General features: G+C 45.6%; 1 protein-coding gene across 3 annotated transcripts in view; it reads right to left on the bottom strand.

Annotated features, from left to right (window-relative positions):
* SLC26A7 (solute carrier family 26 member 7) overlaps positions 1-7,868 on the bottom strand; it is a 64,725-nt gene extending 56,857 nt beyond the window's left edge. For 2 of the 3 annotated variants that reach the window (XM_063451260.1, XM_063451259.1), the window contains exons 1-3: positions 7,605-7,868; positions 4,071-4,181; positions 135-304 (exon numbers count right to left, since the gene is read on the bottom strand). In XM_063451260.1, coding sequence (XP_063307330.1) covers positions 135-304; positions 4,071-4,181; positions 7,605-7,800 — 477 coding nt within the window. In that variant the 5' untranslated portion in view covers positions 7,801-7,868. Of the gene's footprint in view, positions 1-134; positions 305-4,070; positions 4,182-4,396; positions 4,470-7,604 lie in introns of those variants that run through there. The other variant, XM_063451262.1, reaches the window with a different exon arrangement.
* Between the last annotated feature and the right edge of the window lie 14,795 nt (positions 7,869-22,663).

Consider the following 22,663-nt stretch of genomic DNA (forward strand, 5'->3'; position numbering starts at 1 on the left):
GTGTTATTTTAAACACTTGGAGTGTTCTTTTAAATACTATACTATCAAAAGAAATGCTGATAAGGAAGAAAGAAAATGTAAGATTCATTTCTCCACCAATTGATATAATGTTTGTGATATGTTTAAATACCTACTTGTATTATGCCACCCAGAAAAGTTACAGCTGCCGCAACGCCTATTCTTTGCATTTCAAAATCAGACAGGCCCAGAAAGCCCTGTGAGCTATTTGTGAAGTTTTCCTTGTTTGAAGTAACAAGTCGCTCAACTGCACCAGCAGATATCAGAGAAGTGATAGCAAAAGTTCCTAAAATGCAAACAAACGAACAGAGACAAAAATAACCACTTTTCATTGACATTTAGTAATTGCTATAGCATGACAGAGGTGAGTGTAATAAGGAGGAACTAGCAGACACAAAACATCCCACTGCAACAGTAAATATAAAACACATAATTTCTTTAGAAATACAAGTGTAGCAGATTAAAAGACTGTTTCCTCAAAGTAATTGTCAAAACACTTCAAACTACTTTTAGACAGTTTTTTTTCTGAGACATCTGGCTGAGTTCCTTGAATTAGAACCTTCGGCAGTGCTTGGTATGTACATGGCCAGATTCCTTGGTGTAGGTGCTGTAAGACTGGTAACATTGAATGCCAAACAATCTGGTGTAGCATTCTGAACAATCACCAAGTATTGTAAGATGTGTGCAGGTTAATTTGTATCTCACTTAGCTGATCAGTTACCAAGCTACAGAAGCATATTTTTGGAAAATGTGTGAGAAAACCGCACTTGAGTATGAAAAAAAAGTTTCTAAAAATTCGAATTATTTAAAATATTGTCCTGTGACTGAAATTGTATGCTTGCGGTGTACAAAAAGCAGTTTTGGTGAATAGATCTTCCTTTGCAATCCCACTGCTCAATTCTCTGGCACTTATGCGTTACATAACATTTGTTTCTGTTTATGCAGCCCTTGTCACCCCTCTATCTGTAATTCCACAGCCAATATGAAAGATATTGTTTCCTTTTCAATCAACTCTTATAGCACATATGTTTACTTTAGAAGTTTGTGTTTCCTGCTATGTTAACCTCTTCAGGATAGAGGTAATTGTCCAACTTCGGAACCAAAACAAAACACAGAGTTTGTTCTATGTGTTTTCTCCACCATAAGTTAATTATTCCTCTTTATATTTAAAGATGGAAGGGTCTTTTTTTTTTTTTTAATATCCTATATGAATACCCAACACAGCATTAAGTATGACTCAATAATTAAAAATAAGAAAAATTATAAAATAAAATTCACAGTTTTGTTTATAATCATCTAGTGTCTGTGTGCTTACAGAAGTTTTTATGAAATCTCTAGTATTGAAATAATTAAATTACTTTAGCTACTGACCACTACCTTTTGTAAACCTTAAAACACTTAAAAACATACAAAAACAGTGAGATTGTAGTGTAGCGCTTAAAAAGTCCAAGTGACAAATAAATCAGATCGCAAATAAACCAATGTGCAAAATTTTGCTCTTAAAGTGTCAGATTACCCGTGTCAATCTCATCACAAAACACAGATTTAAACATAAATGTACCTATAAGTACACTAAGCACTTTAGAAGACCTTAGAAGTATATATATATTACACGTTTGTGAACATATCTTTTAAGGTTACACTCAAATTTGCATATTTTGCATGGGCACCTTTAATAGTGTTTTGTGATGAGATTAACACGGGTAATCTGACACTTTAAGAGCAGAATTTTGCCCATTGGTTTATTTGTGATCTGGTTTATTTGTTGCTTGAACGTTTTAATCGCTGCACTACAATCTCATTGTTTTTGCTTCTAATCATGTTTACACATCAAGTGCAACTAAAGAAAAAGGATCTCGAAATAGATGAAATTATCAGTCCTGATTGTTAAAGCGGCACTGTCACGCCAAACGTACCTTTCTCCTATTGTTTCCTCTTCACTTCCTCTTTCAGAATCTGTTCTTCTTTTCTGATCTAGATTTCTTTAAAACATTAAACAAAGTAGGGACTACTTTGTCTTATGTATTATTAAGAGGAAGAGAAGAGGAAGCCAATAGGGGAAATGGTAAGTTCAGCCTGACAGTGCCACTTTAAATGCCGCATATGCTTAGGATCAAAACTAATATTTGGTAGTTAACACTAAGCCTATACCAACCCTACCACTAACCCTATAACATGGGTAGGTAATCACTGCAATTCCAGACATTGTGGAATACATTTCATCTGACACACTACACATTTCTAATACAAACTCTACAGTACTCCTACCCTAACCTTGCCCTTAACCCAACACTATCCTTAACCGTAAACCAGCATTAACCTGTACCCAGCATTAACTTTTACCCTAACTATCCTAACTCTAACCCTACCCTAATACTAACTCTAACTCAATACTGACATCAGCAGAGCCATTTCCCAGTTCACACAGTGCAGAGTGTTCTGAGTGGCCGCCCCTGTGTAAGTGCCCTCTAATCTTGCAGAAAGCTGCTGCAGCTCCTGCATGATGTTCCTGCCATCCCTGCAGGGAGAAATGCAGGGAGACCCTGTCAGAATCTGTTCCGCCAGCTCCCTCTTCTTGGGAGCCGGCTTACTTTGGGCACTACATACAACATATTGGCCCGTCTGGGGCCCCTAAGTATGGAGAGAGGAGATCCAGGTATCTGCATGGTGTGTGCAGGAAATGAACCCTGCTCACAACTAAATACCAGAATGTTCCAAACCATTAAAGGGATACTCCAGGCCCCCAGACCACTTCTGCCCATTAGAGTGGTCTGGGTGCCAACTTCCACTACCCTTAACCCTGCAAGTGTAATTATTGCAGTTTTCATAAACTGCAATATTTACCTTGCAGGTTTAAGACCTCCTCTAGTGGCTGCCTTTCAGACAGCCACTAGAGGGACTTCCGTGTTCTTAGAACACGAAAAGTGTTTTAAGTAACACTGGACGTCCTCACGCTATGTGAGGACCTCCAGCGTCGCCGAAAACCCCATAGGAAAGCATTTAATAATGCTTTCCTAAGGGAAGATCTAATGCGTGTGCGCGGCCATTGCCGCGCATGCGCTTTAGGTCTCCCCCGCCGGCTGGGGAGGAGAGTAGGCGGAGTCTGACCAGGGCCGAGGGACATCGGCGCTGGACTTCGGTAAGCCACTGAAGGGGTTTTAACCCCTTCAGCAACTTGTGATGGGGGTGGGAGGGAGAGGGGCACTACAGGCTCCTGTAGTGCCAGGAAAACTAATAGGTTTTCCTGGCACTGGAGAATCCCTTTAATATGGCAGTAAAGCCTAATCTGTGGAGGCCAACATGGAATGTCCTCACAGTGGGAAATAGTTAATTCAACTTTTATCACACACATGAGGCTTCTGCAGTCTGTATCGGGCAATTAATAGGACATGGGAAATTCTAAATTAAACAGACTGTGCATTAAAGAAAGTTTAAACATTAGATCTTTCTTTACAGGAAGCGTCTAGGAAGGCTCAACTCTTAAATGGCAAATAACTGAGCAGTGAGACTCCAGGGGTATGATCTATACATTAAAAACACTTAATGTAACATTGTTTTGGTACTTGGAGTGTCCCTTTAATGATTGTCACAAAAATATCAATAAGAGGGTGCTAGTAAAACTATCAATATATCTATAAAGTATGAATAGCAATAACTACTATACAGAAATCATAATACACATAACCTTTAATATGCAAACAATCTAAAAAAAAAACACGTGTTTTGGGACAATTCTCATAAATGACACGCAAATATAAATGTAGTTTATGAGAATTGCCCCAAAACTAGTGTTTTTAGACTGATTGTCCATTAAAGGTTATGTGTATTGTACATTCTAAATAGTTGTTATTGCTATTTATATTATATATTGATATTTTGTGTTGTTTCATTTAGTCACTATGTTTGGGTTGCTGCCATTTGAATTTTAATTTCTACCTTATTACCTACACTTTAGTTTTTCCCATCGATGAATGTGCCTAATAATCTATGGGGTTTTACAACAATCCCCAAAATCATGCAGTGCATAATCTAAACTTATCTTTACTACTTACCTGTTGAAACATGGTGGCTCATGCCGAAAATTGCATATATTAGTGGTGGGAAAAGAGAACTATATAAGCCAAACACTGGATGGACTGATGACATAACAGCAAATGCCACACCTGCAAACAGAATAAACATCATAAATAGAAAATAAATTATATAAAAAACAAAATGAACAGAATCCTACTTTATTGACGTATCTGTAATTATCTGTCATCATGGTATAACCTACTGGAGGAAACAAATAGAACGTGTGGCCTATTAGAATTTTATCTTTTTCTAGAGGTATACATAAGTTAATGTATTAGCAATGTAGTTGCTTTTTACCTCTTACCCCGCCAGGTTACAGCAAGGTTTTGGGAGCCTTCATTTTGGATCGTGAGGACACACTGCCTGTATCAGGATGCTGTAGGTCCCTGGTAGGGCCAGGAGCTCTGATAAGCCACCAGGTAGGAATGACTAACTGTAATTCTGCAAACAGGTGAAGGTACTCAGAGGGACTATTTGTAGCTCATTCCCGTCAAGGACACAACCCCCCCCCCCCCCCCCCCAGTACGCAAAGAGTAACCTCGATAATAGAACGTGTTACCGGGCCTTAGGGTGGTCAAACTTCACAACAAACAGACAGGTAGAATAGTCAGAACCAGATCAGGGATACCAGAATATACAGTATATACACGCTATTGGATCAAAGATAAACCACAATAGGGCGCTGTTCACTTGAACTTTAGCTGTTTTATAGGCTGGGACGTGTAACTGACAACCACACCTTCAAAACATCATGGGGTGGTGGTTATGTCTCATTCTGTCACTAGTGACATCATGATGCTAGTGAACATGTGCCGAACTATAAAAAGCGGCGAGTGCACATCGAACAGTGTCATTTGCGCTGCAGGGGCTGAAACTATGGCGGTCTGCCAGATTGCCACTACCCACAACCGGTGGACCTGTAAGGTACTCACCAAAACCTTAATTCCAGTTTACCATTAAATTCGATCTCATATTGCAATGAGACTGCTGCCCCATACTCGCCTTACTTCCACAATAACTGGGAATATACCTTGCTCCATCTTTCAGTAAGGGACAGAGATTCATAACACAGAGCAAGATGGTACTCGCTTAACCTCCTGCTTCCAGATGTTGGAGACATGTCTATGATACATCCATCAAGTGATGCCGGAAAAAAATGGAAGGCAACTACTTTTTATTCTAGGTGGGAGCTCACTGGGCAGGGGTGCATGATTTTTCTTTTGGCTGATGTGTATTGTAGTCCTTGCTGCCGGCCCAGTAGTAATGGGAGTGAGCGCAGGACTTCTCTTTTTGTATTTGTACTTTGTATCACACAGCCTGGTTACAATGCTGCCGCCAATCCCTTGTGTTCCCTATTAAGGGTTAATAAGTATATAGGGGTGTATATAAAAAAATACCCCTCTCTGTCTCATTAGAGATATCTTTGCCAGAAGCTCAAGGAAGCAGGCTGAAGGGTCAGTGTTAGGACCCGCTTAGGGGGGTCTGCCTTGACGTTGGCAGGCGGGCATTCCCTCCAATGGCCATTGGAGCAACTAAATGACCTAAATTTGTCTAAATGTACATAGGGATTAAGGAGAGATCTCAGGTAACTTTTTCTTTTCTTTGGTTTTTACTATATATTGGGGCTGATGTGTATTGTAGTCCTTGCTGCCAGCCCAGTAGTAATGGGAGTGAGCGCAGGACTTCTCTTTTTGTATTATGATTTTACTTTTGTATCACTTAAAATTCCACCAAGAAGTGTAGTAAGTGAGTATACACTCAATTGGCAACAGAAAGACACATGCAAAAAATAGATTTTAACTTGTGGAAAAGTGTTATGGATTTTTAGGAAAATCCAGTTAGTGATACACAGTGCTGATTTGCACAATTTAAATGTGAAAACCGCTTTAGAGGCTTATTCACAAAATATTAAATTGTGCTGAATTGAAATCCAAATTGCAAAAATTAGAGCAAAATATGCACACTGGGACATTAGCTGTGTTGAAGAATTATCATTAAAGTGAGAATTCAAAGAGAATGTCAACTTTAAGGCCAAGTTAGTTACACTGAAAGCAGAACAGACTTTTCTAATTCAGCTTTTCTGGCCTTAAATTTGGAATTCACTTTGAATTTTGAATTCTCACTTTAGTGAATAACCCTGTTAATGTTGAAATTTGGTTTTCACCTCACTACAATTCAGCATTTAGTAATTAAACCCTTTAAGTAAAATGCACTTCACATATTTGCTTTTTCTATACATGCAGAAATGTGTGACCGAAAAGAATTGTAGGAAAGTCCACTTTTTAATGAAAACGGGAAAACTAAGTGCACCACTCAAAGCCATCCTTTAACTATATCTCTGGCCGCTATAATGCAGCCATTAAGTTTGAACTGCAAAGGTTGCTGTAGGGTGAAGAGTGAGGAATGACTGAGGTGTACTTCCATTTATAGCATGTCTGCAGTGATGCAGTGGTAAAGAATAGACAAAGAATTTTGTTTTTGCGGCAGGTGAAAAGCAGTCCTAGAGTAAATAAGCAGAGTTTTATGGGTTAGAATTTGTTTTGCATTGATTTGCAATGTAAATTATCACATATTAATGTGTTGCTGTGATGCATGGTTTACGTGACACTCAAATATATTTCACACATCAATTTGTGTGTTATAAACACAAGATGTGCGTAAACTCCTCCTGAGTCATTATTATTACTACCATCAGTTATATAGCGCCAACATACAACACAGCACTTTAAAATATTATAAAAGGGGAATTTTAATTATACAAAATATTACAGTTATAATATTACAGGAATAATAGTTTGATGAGGACCCTGGTCAAAAGAGTTTACAATCTACTTATGGGGTAAATATATCTAGTTAATGTTTTAGAAATTAAAGGGACACGTTAGTGTTAGTAATACAAAGATGTATTCCTAACACTAACATGTTCCTCTGCCCCTGTTGCCCCCTCCCAGCATTGTAAAGGGTTAAATAAGCCTTTATTCACTTACCCTATTCCAACGCCAATGTCCCTCTGCCCTAGGTCGCGGTCCGCCTCCTCCGACATCATCCGATTGGGGGACATGATGTGCGGCAAGTGACTTGCGCACATTAGGACTTCCCCATAGGAAACAATTGCCGCAGTGTATGTAGAGCGTGAGGACATCCAGCGTTGTTTCAAGCAGTCAAATTCTGGTAGACAGCCACTAGAGGCTGTCTGACTCCTGCAATGTAAACAATGCAGTTACTCTAAAACAGCACTGTTTTACATCGCAGGACTAAAGGGGGACAGGGACAGTGCACCCAGAACACTTCAATGAGATGAAGTTGTCTGGGTGCCTATAGTGTCCCTTTAACTCCCTGTTGAAGTATAGTGGATATGCACAAGGCTCTCATTAAAAACACAGAAAGGACCAGGATGAGAGGTGGCATCTCCACTTCCTAGTCTATGCAATGTTAGAGCTGGGACCAGTTCAGACATGGTATTAATGATGTATCTCTTTTGGTCCTTCTAGAACTGAACACAGTTACATTACCTTGTGCCACTTGCTGGATTGTCAGCATCATCCCTGATACTGTATCGGCAAGCAGATTCTCCTGCAGGCTGTACCTTGGAGCCCATGACAATATTGGCAATCTTCTTAGGCACCAGTGTTTCACATCAGCAAATCCAATGTTGGAAATTCTCTCCAAGGCTAAAGTCAAATATTCAGGTCTCCTCGACCTTGGCATTTTATGATATCACAAGGAGTTCTGCAAGAATTAGCGATGATAACCTGCCTGAGAGTGTAACTGTTCAGGAGCACGCCTCACTCATATAGGAAGTACAGCCCCACATCATACAGGCAGGCTGAGCAGCGATCCAATCCAGTGATTACTACTTCTGTAAGATGACACTGTGCAAAGCTTTGGCGAGCTGCCAACATCACATTGCTTTCCTCTCAATACTGTGTGAGGAGGGGGAGCCATTATTCACTGCTGTCGCATGCTGCCTATGCATAACTTTCTTATTATTGTGCGTGACCATGCCTTCTATAATCACAAAGCATTTTGACCATGCCTTGTATAATCACCATGCATTTTGACCATGCCTTCTATAATCACAATGCAGGCTGACCATGCCTTCTATAATCACAATGCATGCTGACCATGCCTTCTATAATCACAAAGCATTTTGACCATGCCTTGTATAATCATCATGCATGTTGTGAGATGTGTAAAAATACCTGTGAATTACTTAGGCAGAACATTGAAATGTCTAGGACTTTAAAGTCTGCTCTATATAGTGTAATTTCTTCTCAAAACTACCAAAAACTAGCCATACCCAGGAAAAGTAAGAAAAGTAAGATATGGGTTTATGTTTCACAGATATGATTTTCCCCACAAACACAGAAAACCATACACTGTCCCCGGCCTTAGGGGTGGGCAAGGCACCATGGGAGCAAGGGGCGCCTTGCGACCGACACAGCATAACACATGGTCAGGATTATAAAAAAAAAAGAAGATATTGCGGCAAGGGCGGGGCTTCTTTGAGGTGGAGCTAAGGTTAAGGCGGGGGCGGGGCTAAAAGTGCCTGGTAGGTGGTAGCTGCTGCAGGGGAAGCAGGAAGGAGTCCCTGCTTCCTCAACAACCAGAATCCAGGAGCTGCACTGCCTCCACTCCTCCATAATGAACAGAGGTAACTATGTGTGATTAAAGCGGCACTGTCATGCCGAATCCCGTTTTTTTTTTAACCCCCCTCCCGCCTCCACTACATCCAATCGACCCCCTAGTCACCCCAAATGCCCCTAAGCCCCCCACATTACCTCTTTTTAATTCTTTATCTTCTGCCCCGATCTTTATTCCGGGCGCCGCCATCTTTGTGTGGGTAGGTGAAGTCCCTGTGGGACACGTCATCTACCCACACTAGACAGACTGTGAGATTCCCGCACATGCCCAGTGAAACACCTGGACATGCGAACGGGAATTTCACCTATTCATTCATTCATCAGACAGACGAATGAATGAATAGAAAAAATCAGATGAACAAACTAACACTGTGTATCAGTGTTCGTTTGTTCGATCAGTTTATTACAAGGAGGGAGCTACCGGCGTGCAGCTCCCTCCTTGTAATATGTAACTATAGAAGCGGCAGGGAGCAGTGCTCCTCGCCACTTCCTAAGCCCCCCATGTCCCCCCCTCACTCTATGGGGGTCAATATGACCCCCATAATAGCACAAGGGAGATTAAAATCTCCCCAATGCCCCTACTCGCTATACTGCGAGTAGGGGCATGTCCACTAAACAGTGAGCAGCCTGTGGCGCGGTGGGTGGGGGCCCTAATAAAACAATAAGGGGGGGACCTATTGTCCTCCCCCCCGGCCCCCACCCCTGCGCGGTGGGTGGGGGCCCTAATAAAACAATAAGGGGGGGGGACCTACTGTCCTCCCCCCCTGGCCCCCACCCCTGAGCGGTGGGTGGGGGCCCTAATAAAACAATAAGGGGGGGGGACCTACTGTCCTCCCCCCCTGGCCCCCACCCCTGCGCGGTGGGTGGGGGCCCTAATAAAAACAATAAGGGGGGGGACCTATTGTCCTCCCCCCCGGCCCCCACCCCTGCGCGGTGGGTGGGGGCCCTAATAAAACAATAAGGGGGGGGGGGGACCTACTGTCCTTCCCCCCGGCCCCCACCCCTGCGCGGTGGGTGGGGGCTCTAATAAAACAATAAGGGGGGGGACCTATTGTCCTCCCCCCCGGCCCCCACCCCTGCGCGGTGGGTGGGGGCCCTAATAAAACAATAAGGGGGGGGGGACCTACTGTCCTCCCCCCCTGGCCCAAAACAATAAGGGGGGGGACCTACTGTCCTCCCCCCCTGGCCCCCACCCCTGCACGGTGGGTGGGGGCCCTAATAAAAACAATAAGGGGGGGGACCTATTGTCCTCCCCCCCGGCCCCCACCCCTGCGCGGTGGGTGGGGGCCCTAATAAAACAATAAGGGGGGGGGGACCTACTGTCCTCCCCCCCTGGCCCCCACCCCTGAGCGGTGGGTGGGGGCCCTAATAAAACAATAAGGGGGGGGGGACCTACTGTCCTCCCCCCCTGGCCCCCACCCCTGCGCGGTGGGTGGGGGCCCTAATAAAAACAATAAGGGGGGGGACCTACTGTCCTCCCCCCCGGCCCCCACCCCTGAGCGGTGGGTGGGGGCCCTAATAAAACACTAAGGGGGGGGGACCTACTGTCCTCCCCCCCTGGCCCCCACCCCTGCGCGGTGGGTGGGGGCCCTAATAAAAACAATAAGGGGGGGGGACCTACTGTCCTCCCCCCTAGCCCCCACCCCTGCGCGGTGGGTGGGGGCCCTAAATGAACCCCCCCCCCCATCAAGGTGACTAGGGGTCCCAAGCCCCTAGTCACCCCCCACCCAAAACATTCTACCCCTACCTACCCCCCTCACCCTAAAAATAGTGAGGGGGTAATAAAATAACTAACCTGTAAAAAAAAAATAAACTTACCATTTGACGTCTTCTTTTTTCTAAATTCTTCTTACTTCAGCCCCCCAAAAGGCCAAATAAAAATCCATAAACCCGTCGCACTTTAAAAAAAAAAAAAAAACGAGCGCAAACAAAAATTAATCCATCTTCACCCATGGAGGGCACGCCGCGTACTGAGCTCCGCAGGGCGGGTCAAGGCTTATAAAGCCTTGCCCCGCCCTGCAATTAGGCTTAGAACACAATGATTGGTTGGTTTAAGCCAATCAGAGTGCTCTGTGTCATTTTACACAGCGTGGGAAAATTCAAAAGAACTTTCCCACGCTGTGTAAAATGACAGATCACTGTGATTGGATGGTTTTCAAGCCATCCAATCACAGTGCTCTGTGTCATTTTACAAGCGTGGGAAAATTCCAAAGAACTTTCCCACGCTTGTAAAATGACACAGAGCAGTGTGATTGGATGGATTTCAAGCCATCCAATCACAGTGCTCTGTGTCATTTTACACAGCGTGGGAAAATTGAACTTTCCCACGCTGTGTAAAATGACACAGAGCACTGTGATTGGATGGTTTGAAATCCATCCAATCACAGTGCTCTGTGTCATTTTACAAGCGTGGGAAAGTTCTTTGGAATTTTCCCACGCTTGTAAAATGACACAGAGCACTGTGATTGGATGGCTTGAAAACCATCCAATCACAGTGATCTGTCATTTTACACAGCGTGGGAAAGTTCTTTTGAATTTTCCCACGCTGTGTAAAATGACACAGAGCACTCTGATTGGCTTAAACCAACCAATCATTGTGTTCTAAGCCTAATTGCAGGGCGGGGCAAGGCTTTATAAGCCGTGACCCGCCCTGCGGAGCTCAGTACGCGGCGTGCCCTCCATGGGTGAAGATGGATTAATTTTTGTTTGCGCTCGTTTTTTTTTTTTTTTTAAAGTGCGACGGGTTTATGGATTTTTATTTGGCCTTTTGGGGGGCTGAAGTAAGAAGAATTTAGAAAAAAGAAGACGTCAAATGGCAAGTTTAATTTTTTTTTTTTTACAGGTTAGTTATTTTATTCCCCCCTCACTATTTTTAGGGTGAGGGGGGTAGGTAGGGGATAGAATGTTTTGGGTGGGGGGTGACTAGGGGCTTGGGACCCCTAGTCACCTTGATGGGGGGGGGGGTTCATTTAGGGGGCTAGGGGGGAGGACAGTAGGTCCCCCCCCTTATTGTTTTTATTAGGGCCCCCACCCACCGCGCAGGGGTGGGGGCCAGGGGGGGGAGGACAATAGGTCCCCCCCCCCTTATTGTTTTATTAGGGCCCCCACCCACCGCTCAGGGGTGGGGGCCGGGGGGGAGGACAGTAGGTCCCCCCCCTTATTGTTTTTATTAGGGCCCCCACCCACCGCGCAGGGGTGGGGGCCAGGGGGGAAGGACAATAGGTCCCCCCCTTTTTGTTTTATTAGGGCCCCCACCCACCGCTCAGGGGTGGGGCCCGGGGGGGGAGGACAGTAGGTCCCCCCCCCTTATTGTTTTATTAGGGCCCCCACCCACCGCGCATGGGTGGGGGCCAGGGGGGAGGACAATAGGTCCCCCCCCTTATTGTTTTATTAGGGCCCCCACCCACCGCGCAGGGGTGGGGGCCGGGGGGGAGGACAGTAGGTCCCCCCCCTTATTGTTTTATTAGGGCACCCACCCACCGCGCAGGGGTGGGGGCCAGGGGGGGAGGACAGTAGGTCCCCCCCCCTTATTGTTTTATTAGGGCCCCCACCCACCGCGCAGGGGTGGGGGCCAGGAGGGAAGACAGTAGCCTCCCCCCCCCCCAATCTTTAACCCCCGCGCAGGGGAGGGGGGGTGTTTATTAGTTGTTTTTTTTGTTTTTTACAGTGAGCAGCCACAGGCTGCTCACTGCTTACTAGACATGCCCCTACTCGCGGTATAGCGAGTAGGGGCATATTATTTACTAATACTAAGTAATCTTTACTTAGTATTAGTAAAGTTGGCTGAAAGACCAATTCAGGTATTTCAGCCTTTTAGTAGATAGCTCCCTGATACCGTGGGAATTAGGGAGTTATCTACTAAGCGGCTGCAAGATGCAGCCGCGGCAATGAATAGGATCGGAGTTTCATTCATTAGAATGAAATTCCGATACAAACAAAGTACCGAATTGCATCCTAACACCAATGGAGAAACAGTGCTCATTCTGTTAGGATGCAATTCGGCAGTTTTGCCGGCGTTCTGTCTAAGTGACAGGACGTTCGGCAATACTGACAGGAAGCATTGTGGGAACAGGGAGGAAAGCTAGGGATCATGGGAAAATTGCTCTGACCAGCGGAAATGAAGCACACTTTGCTCCTCCGCTGGTCAGAGCTGGTCAAGCGGAGGAATCCCATAAGACAAAGAGTCCCTACTTTGTCTTATGGTTTTAAAGAAAACTAAAGAAGACAGGAAGAAAAGAAGAACAGATCCTGAGAGAGGGGGAGAAGAGGAAGAGATTGAGGAAAGGTAAGTTCGGCATGACAGTGCCGCTTTAACTGTCTGCCTGTGTGTGTGACTGTGTGTGTGTGTGACAGTCTGCCTGTGTGTGTTTGTGTGGCTGTCTTCCTGTGTGTGTATGGCTGGCTGTGTGTGTGTGTGTCTGTCTGTCTGCCTGTGTGTTTGTGTGTGGATGTCTTCCTGTGTGTGACACTGCCTGCGCGCGTGTGTGTGTGTAACTGCCTGCGTGTGTGTGTGTGTGTAAGACTGTGTGTGTGGGGCTGTCTGCTTGTGTGTGTGTGTGTGTGTGGGGCTGCCTGTAATTGTGTGTGAGTGTGTTTATCTGCCTGTAACTATGTATTACTGCCATAGGCGTGTGTCTGGACACACCCTAATCCCCGCGGCACGCTTATGGATTGAGACCGGCAGGGGAGATCTCAGGATCTCCCCTGTCGTCTCATGCAGAGCCGGTGCTATCCGAGCGCCGGCTCTGTTCTAAGTCTCCATGGACCGGTGGGGAGATCAAAGATCTACCTCACGACCCACAGGCAGGGAGGGAGGCAGGAGAGGACACGGGGAGCTCTAGCCAGCAGCTCCGCCAAGTTCCTCTCGCGAGATCTGAGCGTAGCCGCGGCAACGCTCAGATCTCGCGAGAGTGAACTCTAGCCCCGCAGGCTAGAGTTTACTCTCCACTGGACCACCAGGGTTGGCACATGGCAGCAAGGATCCCCCTCCTTACATAAGGTAAGGAGGGAGGGAGGATATTTACTAATCTGCCCCCACCTCCACCCCCACAATCCCTTCAAACATACAGCACACACACACACAGCACCCTCACACACACAGTACATTAACAGCACCCTCACAAACACAAACACACAGTACACTAACAGCACCCTCACAAACACACACACGGCACCCTTACAAACACACAACACCCTCACACAAAGCACACTAACACAGGGCTTGACAAATTTACTTTCAATCTAGGAGCCAGCTAAAAATGTTAGGAGCCAGTTTCTTCCCCCACCCCCACCCCCTCAACGACAAAAATACAATTCTTAAAGGAACACTATAGTCACCAGAACCACTGCAGCTTAATGTAATGGCTCTGGTGTATATAGTCTGTCCTTGTAGACTTTGCAATGTAAAAGCTGCCTTTTCGGAGATAAGGCAGTTTTTACATTGCTGCCTAGTAACACCTCTAGTCAGGGGAGGGCTGGCAGCCTTAGGCCTGGGGGGCAAAACCAGTCAAGTGGCCCATTGCGCCACCAAATATCAGTTCACCATCCATGCCCACCTTTTCCTGGTTTTATAACGGATATTGATGTTATGCTAATCAGTAGCTCTTTGCCATACCCGCTCCTTCACGGCTCTGACTTTCAATGTTGTCAGAGCACAGGCTGAGAATCTCTGAGCCTGTGCTCTGACTCACTAACTGAGCACCGGAACCACGAGGGAGAGGATATGATCTGACTGCACCTACTGCTGGTGCGCACCAGTGGACCACCAGCGAATTGTTTAAATTAAATATGCTGGTGTACCCAACTTGTGAGCTGTGTTGGCCGCCGGGTGCCTCTGTTGTCATGGCACCCTGCGTGACCGCACAGCTTGCCCACCCCAACGGCTGGCCCTGCTGACACACACTGACGTTACTACTTAGACATCCCTCAATATTAATACAGACATCAGAGTAAACACCAATAAACTGTAGAAACAGAGCTGATCCCCCCCAAATTTATAAAGGTTTGCTTAGAGGATTTATTGTAAGATTAAATCATGCCTCCTCCTCTCTCTCTCCCATGCGCTGCTCTGTAGGCTGGGAGGAAGTGAAGAGTAATCACATTCTCCCAGCACAGCGCCACCTGTGGCTGCATGGGGAACAGCTGTTTAATGTAATGCTTGCAGGACAGCCAGCTGCCGCAGAACCTCTTTGTTTCCGTCTCTGCAAAGGGCTCCAGGCACTGCTTGTTGTGAGTGTGAGCCACTGTAAATTAGGGGCAGAGGGCACTTGCACTGCGGTCAAGACGGGTCTGGGAAGGAGGAGAGTGCAGTGCAATCAGTGCACTCCCCTCCTGTGGGTCACCAGTAGACTGGTGCACCTGCCCAGGATCAGAGTCGGTGCAAGGATTTTTGCCGCCCTAGACAAAATAAAAATTTGCCGCCCCCCCATGTGATATCACAATGCCCCACCCATATGATCTGCCATATGAACTAACGCCAGTGCTGCACACAGTGTGTGTTTACATTAAAAAGCCTGCAGGGACCAGCTATAGACACCAGAACCACTTCATTAAGCTATAGTGTCCCTTTAATGTGAGGTAAATTATAGATTAGTGTCACTAATAATATACTAGATTGCCTACTTACAATTAGATGAGGATGATGATGGGCTGCAGTTTGGCTCCACTGGTCTGGTGTAGAACAGGATCTCTGGAGGCTGTTTGCAACTGTGGTCACAAAATTCAATGTTCTGGGAGAATTGGAAGCAGCTCCATTTTTTGGGGGCCTCTTACACAGCTCAAGGTCTGGGCCCCAGGGCCTGACGGTGAATATGCGCATAAGGCCCACTCATAAGTCCACTTGTATGTTCCACCCACCCATGAGTTCGCTCACAGGGAGTGGAGTGTGTAGGGGATGTGTTATGTGTTATTGTAGAGGATCTAATATGTGTGCTTATGGTATGTAGTGTATAGGGATACCAGTTTGTGCAGGTGATGCAGTGTGTTTGTGTGTAGTGGAAGCAGTGTGTATTTGTGTATAAGGGATGTATTATGTGTTTCTGGTTGTGTGTAAGGGATGCATTGTGTGAATCTGTGTTTGTATGCATAAGGGATGCAAGGTGTGTGTCTGTATGTGTGTGCATTGAGTGTAATAGATGCATTGTGTTTCTGTGTGTATGTAAGAAAAACAGTGTGTGTGTTTGCATGTGTGTGTAAGGGTTTGCATTGTATGTTTCTGTGTATGTGTGCAAATTATGCATTGTCTTTGTGTGTAAGGGTTGCATTGTGTGTGTGTGTAATGGATGCATTGTGTGTTTCTCTGTGTGTAAGGGAAGCATGTTGTGTTTCTGTGTATGTATAGGGATGCATTGTGTGTTTCTGTGTATGTATAGGGATGCATTGTGTGTGTGTGTGTGTGCGCGTAGTGTGAAAGAGCTCCCTGTCTTGCCCCCTGTCCTATAGAGCTGTTCCTTCTGTCCCTTAGAGCTCTCCCCTGCCCCTTAGTGGTCTCTCCTCTCCCCCACCCTCCCCTAGCGGTCTCTTCTCACACTCACCCACCCTCCCTGTGCTCTTCTCATCCCCCCCTCCACCCTCCCTGTATTCTTCTCACTCCTCCCTCTGTGTGTTCTCCTCACCCCCCTGTGTTCTTCTTACCCCCTCCTCCATGTGTTCTTCTTACTTCCCCCCTTGTTCTTCTTACTCCCCCCCTTGTTCTTCTTACCACTACCCCCTTCTTCTTACCCCCTCTTCTTCTTCTTACTCCCCCCTTCTTCTTCTTAACCCTCCTACTTCTTCTTACTCCCCCTTATTCTTCTTACCCCCTCTTCTTCTTCTTACCCCCACTTCTTCTTCTTACCCCCTTCTTCTTCTTACCCCATTCTTCTTCTTACCCCTTCTTCTTCTTACCCCATTCTTCTTCTTACCCCCTTCTTCTTCTTCTTACACCCCCTTCTTCTTCTTACCTCTTCTTCGTCTTACTCCCCACTCTTCTTCTTCTTACTCCCCCTTCTTCTTCTTACCCCATTCTTCTTCTTACCCCATTCTTCTTCTTACCCCATTCTTCTTCTTACCCTCCTTCTTCTTCTTACACCCCCCTTCTTCTTCTTACCCCCTTCTTCATCTTACCCCTTCTTCGTCTTACTCCCCACTCTTCTTCTTCTTACTCCCCCTTCTTTTTCTTACTCCCTCCTCTTCTTCTTCTTACTCCCCCCTCTTTTTCTTACTCCCCCCTTCTTCTTCTTACCCTCTCTTTTTCTTATCTCCCCTCCTTCTTACTCCCCCCTCCCCCTCTTCTTATTCCCCCTCTCCTTATTCCCCCTCTCCCTCTTCTTACTCCCCTCCCCTTCTTCTTCCCCCCTCTTTTTCTTTTCTCCCCTCCTTCTTACACTCTCCCCTCCCCTCCTCTTACTCCGCCCCTACCCTTACTCCCCCCTCCCCTCTTACTCCCTCCTCTTCTTACTCCCTCCCTCCCCTCTTCTTACTTCCCCCTTCTTCTTACTCCCCCCTCTTCTTACTTCCCCCCTCTTTCTCCCCCCTCCCCTCTTACTCCCCTTTCCCCTCTTACTCCCCCCTCCCCTTTTCTTACTCTCTCCCCTCTTCTTACTCCCCCTCCCCTCTTCTTACTCCCCTCCTCCCCTCTTCTTACTCCCCCCTCCCCTCTTCTTACTCCCCCCTCCTCTTACTCCCCCCCTCTTCTTACTCCACTCTCCCCTCTTACTCCCCCCCTCCCCTCTTCTTATTCCCCTCCCCTCTTCTTACCCCCCCTCTTCTTACCCCCTCCCCTTCTTCTTACCCCCTCCCCTGTAGCATGGCCGAGCTGCTCTCCGGTCCGCGGTGCCCGGCCGGAGTGATGGGAAGGTGCACGCTCAGTGTGCACTTCCTGTCAGTCCGGCCGGTTACAGGAAACAGAAACTCCGCGCGGAACAGGAGTTTCTGTTTCCTGTAAATGGCCGGACTGAAAGGAAGTGCACACTGAGCGTGCACCTTCCCATCACTCCAGCCGGGCACCGCGGACCAGAGAGCAGCTCGGCCACGCTACAGAGGAGGGGAGGGGAGAATCTGTCCTGCAGCCGCCTGAGGCTCTTTACAGAGTGCTCAGACGTCTGCAGAATTTAAAGGGCCGGCCCGCCGCGGCCGGTCTTAAAAGGATTTAGGGCGGCCTGGGGGGCAATTGCCTCCCTGCCCCCCAGCCCAGCCCGCCCCTGCCTCTAGTGGCTGTCACTCAGATGGCCACCAAAGTGTCTCCTATCTTAGTCCACAATGAGCAGCACCTACATTCAGCGTTTCCACGCTCTGCATGGAGGCGCTGAACGTTACCCATATAGATGCTTTTAATTGATTTAATGCATCTCCATGAGGAGATGCTGATTGGTAATTGATAATCTGAGCTACGAAGGTGGGCCAGCTATAGCGAGACCGGTACGGCGCTGGGTAAAAGATGAGTAAAAACATAAATCCCATTGCGATCCGAGTGGGCTGGTGACCTAAACATATACATTCACTGACAGACACCCGAACTGACACAGACACACACTGACAGACAGACACACACACTGAGAGAGACAGTCACAGAGAGAGATGGAAACACTGACAGATGCAGACACACACACACTGACGGAGACAGACACGCTGACAGACAGACACACACACTTGCCAGAGACAGACAGACAGACACACACACACACAAAGTATTATTATTGATACACTCAAATATATACACACACACAAACACAAACATTCATACATAAACACAGACAAATACACATACAGACATACACACATGATAAATACACAAAAATGACAAAAGAAAAATACATATTTCTAGCAACCCTCCTACCTTTTCAGCTCAGGAGGGTAGCTCCCCTGGGGTCAAGTGGGACTGGGCAGCTGCAGGGGACAACTGGTTAGTGGGTCTGGCTGAGGCTAATGGGAGTAGGCAGCCGCTGTTTCAGACTCCCTGTTTCCGCCTCCTTCTGTCTCTCCAGTCCCGTGTGAGCCGAGAGGAAGTGAAGGGAGCTGTAAAAACTTCCTCCCGGCGCTGAGGTCACGCAGGGTAAAGGGCGGCTGGCCGGCTCTGCGGCATGGGGGAGGGAGGCGGGCAGGAAACAGGATCGTCTTAGCTGCATGTCGGCGGGAGGCGAGCAGGGTTGGCTTTGTGGCATGGGTTTGCTTTGCTTTACCTGGTGTCCTGCTAGGATATCTTGCCATTCCCCTGCGCTGCCTCTGCACCGGGAGGAAGTAATTGCAGTTCTTCACTACCTCCCTGCACACACAGCGCTGAACTGGGATCGAGACAGGAGGAGGAGGGAACGGGCTGACCAATCCCAGGTGCAAGGACAAAATATTGAGTCGCCATGGCGACCTGGCGCCTGGGATTTGTCGAGCCCTGCACTAACAGCACCCTCACAAACACACGACAACCACACACAGCACACAAACCGCACCCTCACACATCACACAAACAGCACCCTCACACAGCACACTAACAGGACCCTAACAAACACCCTCACACACACAGCACACTACCAGCACCCTCACACACAGCACACAAACAGCATCCTCACACACAAACAGCACCCTCACACACAGCACACTAACAGCACCCTCACAAACACACACACACAAACACCCTCACCCACATAGCACACTACCAGCACCCTCACACACACACATCACACTAACAGCACCCTTACACACACAGCACCCTCACAGAGCACACTAACAGCACACACAGCAGTGTATGTATGTGTGTGTGTATATTTATATATATATATATATGTGTGTATATGTATGTGTACAGGATAATGAATGGGGCGTATAATTAATGTAAATCTAAATTTGATGAAAGCAAGAGTCGGTTGAGGTGTGCCGAAACCGACGAGAAGTTAGGCCTGTAAGAAAGAGGGCCCACCTGGATATATTAATATGAATAATAGAGGGTGTGGTGGGAGGGGAACTTCCGAAATCGACGATGACAGGTAAGCAGGAGATTCTGGGTTTATATAGGCCAAATAATCCCTCCTACAATTTCAGGCATATGCCTTCCACTTGTGTATGGGATAATGAATGGGGTGTATAATTAATTTAAATGTAAATTTGATGAAAGCAAGAGTTGGTTGAGGTGTGCCGAAACCGACGAGAGGTTAGGCCTGTAAGAAAGAGGAAAATACAGAAAAGTGTGCAGCGCTCGTGATGGATACACGTGATAATATATTGGTGGTATATCCCAAAGTTATATGTGTAAAATAAGGATAAATACCTTATTATAATAGGTCTGTGTCAATTAAGCTCCTATACATAATAAACAAAACAGAGCATAGTATAATACTGTAATGTGAGATGAGTCAAATATAGCAGTCTTAATGGTTCCACTCACATGGGTTGGAGCCTGTTAATAAATAAACTGGCTCAGGTAAAAGCGCTTTAAGAAGGAATTTCCACTGGAGTCCACAAGGCTGGAGCTTGAACTTCCAAATGCAAGAAAAATAGAGCAGGCAAAACACCAATTTTTTGAAATATATCAAATGAATTATTTATTAAAAAGCATTTAAAATCTTACATTCCAAATTGGGTAATGTCAGCATCAAAGCACAACGCGTTTCGACGTCACAATACGTCTTCCTCAGGTGAAATATTGTATACAGACTCCACATACATTTAAATAGGCTATTTTACCCGGGAAACAGGTATAAGGAACCCGCCCCCTACGCCCAACAACCAATCACATAAGTCTCTTCACTCTGTAGCTCCGAACTCTGGCGTTGGTGTCATCACTTCCACCGTGGTTACTTCCGGGTTCGCATGCGTTCCACTCACGAAATTCATGCGTTCCAGCGGTTATCAAGTCCGTTTTTGCTTGCAATTCTCAGAGTTAATAGTCTAACATACACAGGATGGAATAAACTCGAGGCAAGGAAAGAAAAAAGGAGGGGGGAAGTGTACAAAGAATCATCAATGTGAATTACCCTCAATAAGGGAACTAATTATATACTCTATCATCATAATTTGATTATAAATAATAAAACATTATTAAGAACAATATTAAATATAATTGTACATTTCAAAATCAATATTCAGGCCATTAGGAGAGAGGGTTTCCAATTCGAAGATCCACCTCATCTCAGTTTTATTTAGGATCTTTATATGGTCACCCCCTCTCCATGGATTAAAAACCCTCTGTATTCCCATAAAGTGCAAATTATTAATATCACCATTGTGAGTTGAATTAATATGTGCCGATACAGAGTGGTTAAGAACTCCCTTTTCAATGTTCCTGAGATGTTCACAAATTCTGACTTTCAGAGGTCTGGTCGTACGGCCCACATATTGTAGTCCGCACGTACATGACAATAGATAAATCACATTCTTAGTAGTGCATGTGATAAATTCTTTTACTGCATATTCCTTTTTTGTTTTGTTGGAATAAAATGTATCTGTTTTTCTGTTTATAATTTTGCTACTATTGCATGCTTTACAATTTCCACAATTGTAGAATCCTTTTAAGTCTTTACCCAGTACATCTTTGTTTTTTTGGGAGTTATTAGGTATAAAACTACTAGTTAAAATATTTTTTAAATTACTGGCTCCTCTATACACTATCCTTGGTTTCTCTCCCACAAAAGTGAGGATATCTTCATTTTGTCTCAGGATATGCCAGTGTTTTTTAAGAATTTTATGAAACCTATAACTTTGAGAGTTAAAATCACATATAAAAGAGACTTGCTTCTCCTGTGCACTATTCTCCTTTCGTTTATATTTTAAAAGGTCCCCTCTTGGCCTTGTGCAGATTTCGTCAAATTGGGTTTCTACCTGTTCCCTTTCGTATCCTTTCTGGTAAAATTGCTTCTTTAAGATATCCGATTGTTCAATAAAAGTGTTATCATCAGTACAATTACGCTTAAGTCGCATAAATTGCCCCTTCGGGACATTAGAAAGCCAAGTTTTAAAATGGCAACTGTCGGTGTCAATAAAACTATTGACATTGACAGTTTTGAAGAAGGTTTTGGTCTTCACTGTCCCGTTCTCTATGAATATTCTCAAATCCAAAAAATGTACTTCCTGGTAACTCATTTCTGAGGTCAATTTAATGCCCCATGTGTTGTTGTTAAGAAAAAGCAGAAAGTCATCCAGTGAGGTTCTACTTCCCTTCCATATGAAGAATATATCGTCAATGTACCGCCTGTACAGGACCAAGTTCGCCTCCCAGTCATGCCGTGCATATATAAAGGATTCCTCCCAGTATGCCATAAACAAGTTGGCATAACTGGGGGCGAACTTGGTCCCCATGGCGTTACCCCTCCTCTGAATATAGAACTCACTCTCGAACCAGAAAAAGTTATTCTGCAATATAATTTTGATCCTGTCTATAATAAACTTGATCTGTTCATCTATAAAAGAATTAGCTGCTCTGTAAGAAAGAGGGCAAGTCTGATTTCATTCTCTGGGTTTGGAATGTACCTGTTGTATGCAGAAGACTTCCAGCGACCCATGTTCTTTATGATATGTGTAGGAACATGAATACTAGAAGCTGCAGTAGCTGCCCCGATTCGGAACGAGTGACCAGAGAAGGAGGCTGGATTGAGGCCTAGTCTGAGTAATAGTGTGCATATATATAGCATGAATTGTTTGGTGGTAAGTGGTGTCCCTTGTAGAGATAATAGAGGGTGCTCAGGATTTTTGATGGTCTGATATTTAATTAAATTGTCCAGCCCCTGAACTAGTCACCATTTGGAAAAGGTAGGGAAATACTTAATTTGTACTGGGGGGCCTGCTTGGTTCGTTTTAGTGTGGGGGATCGAAAGAATGTAATGGTTGTTCACTTTTGTTAAAGGGACACTCCAGGCACCCGGACCACTTCTGCCCATTGGAGTGGTCTGGGTGCCAACTCCCACTACCCTTAACCCTGCAACTGTAAATATTGCAGTTTTCATAAACAGCCACTAGAGGGCACT

The sequence above is a fragment of the Pelobates fuscus genome, chromosome 4, assembly GCF_036172605.1.
Source record: "Pelobates fuscus isolate aPelFus1 chromosome 4, aPelFus1.pri, whole genome shotgun sequence".
NCBI classification, from domain to species: domain Eukaryota; kingdom Metazoa; phylum Chordata; class Amphibia; order Anura; family Pelobatidae; genus Pelobates; species Pelobates fuscus.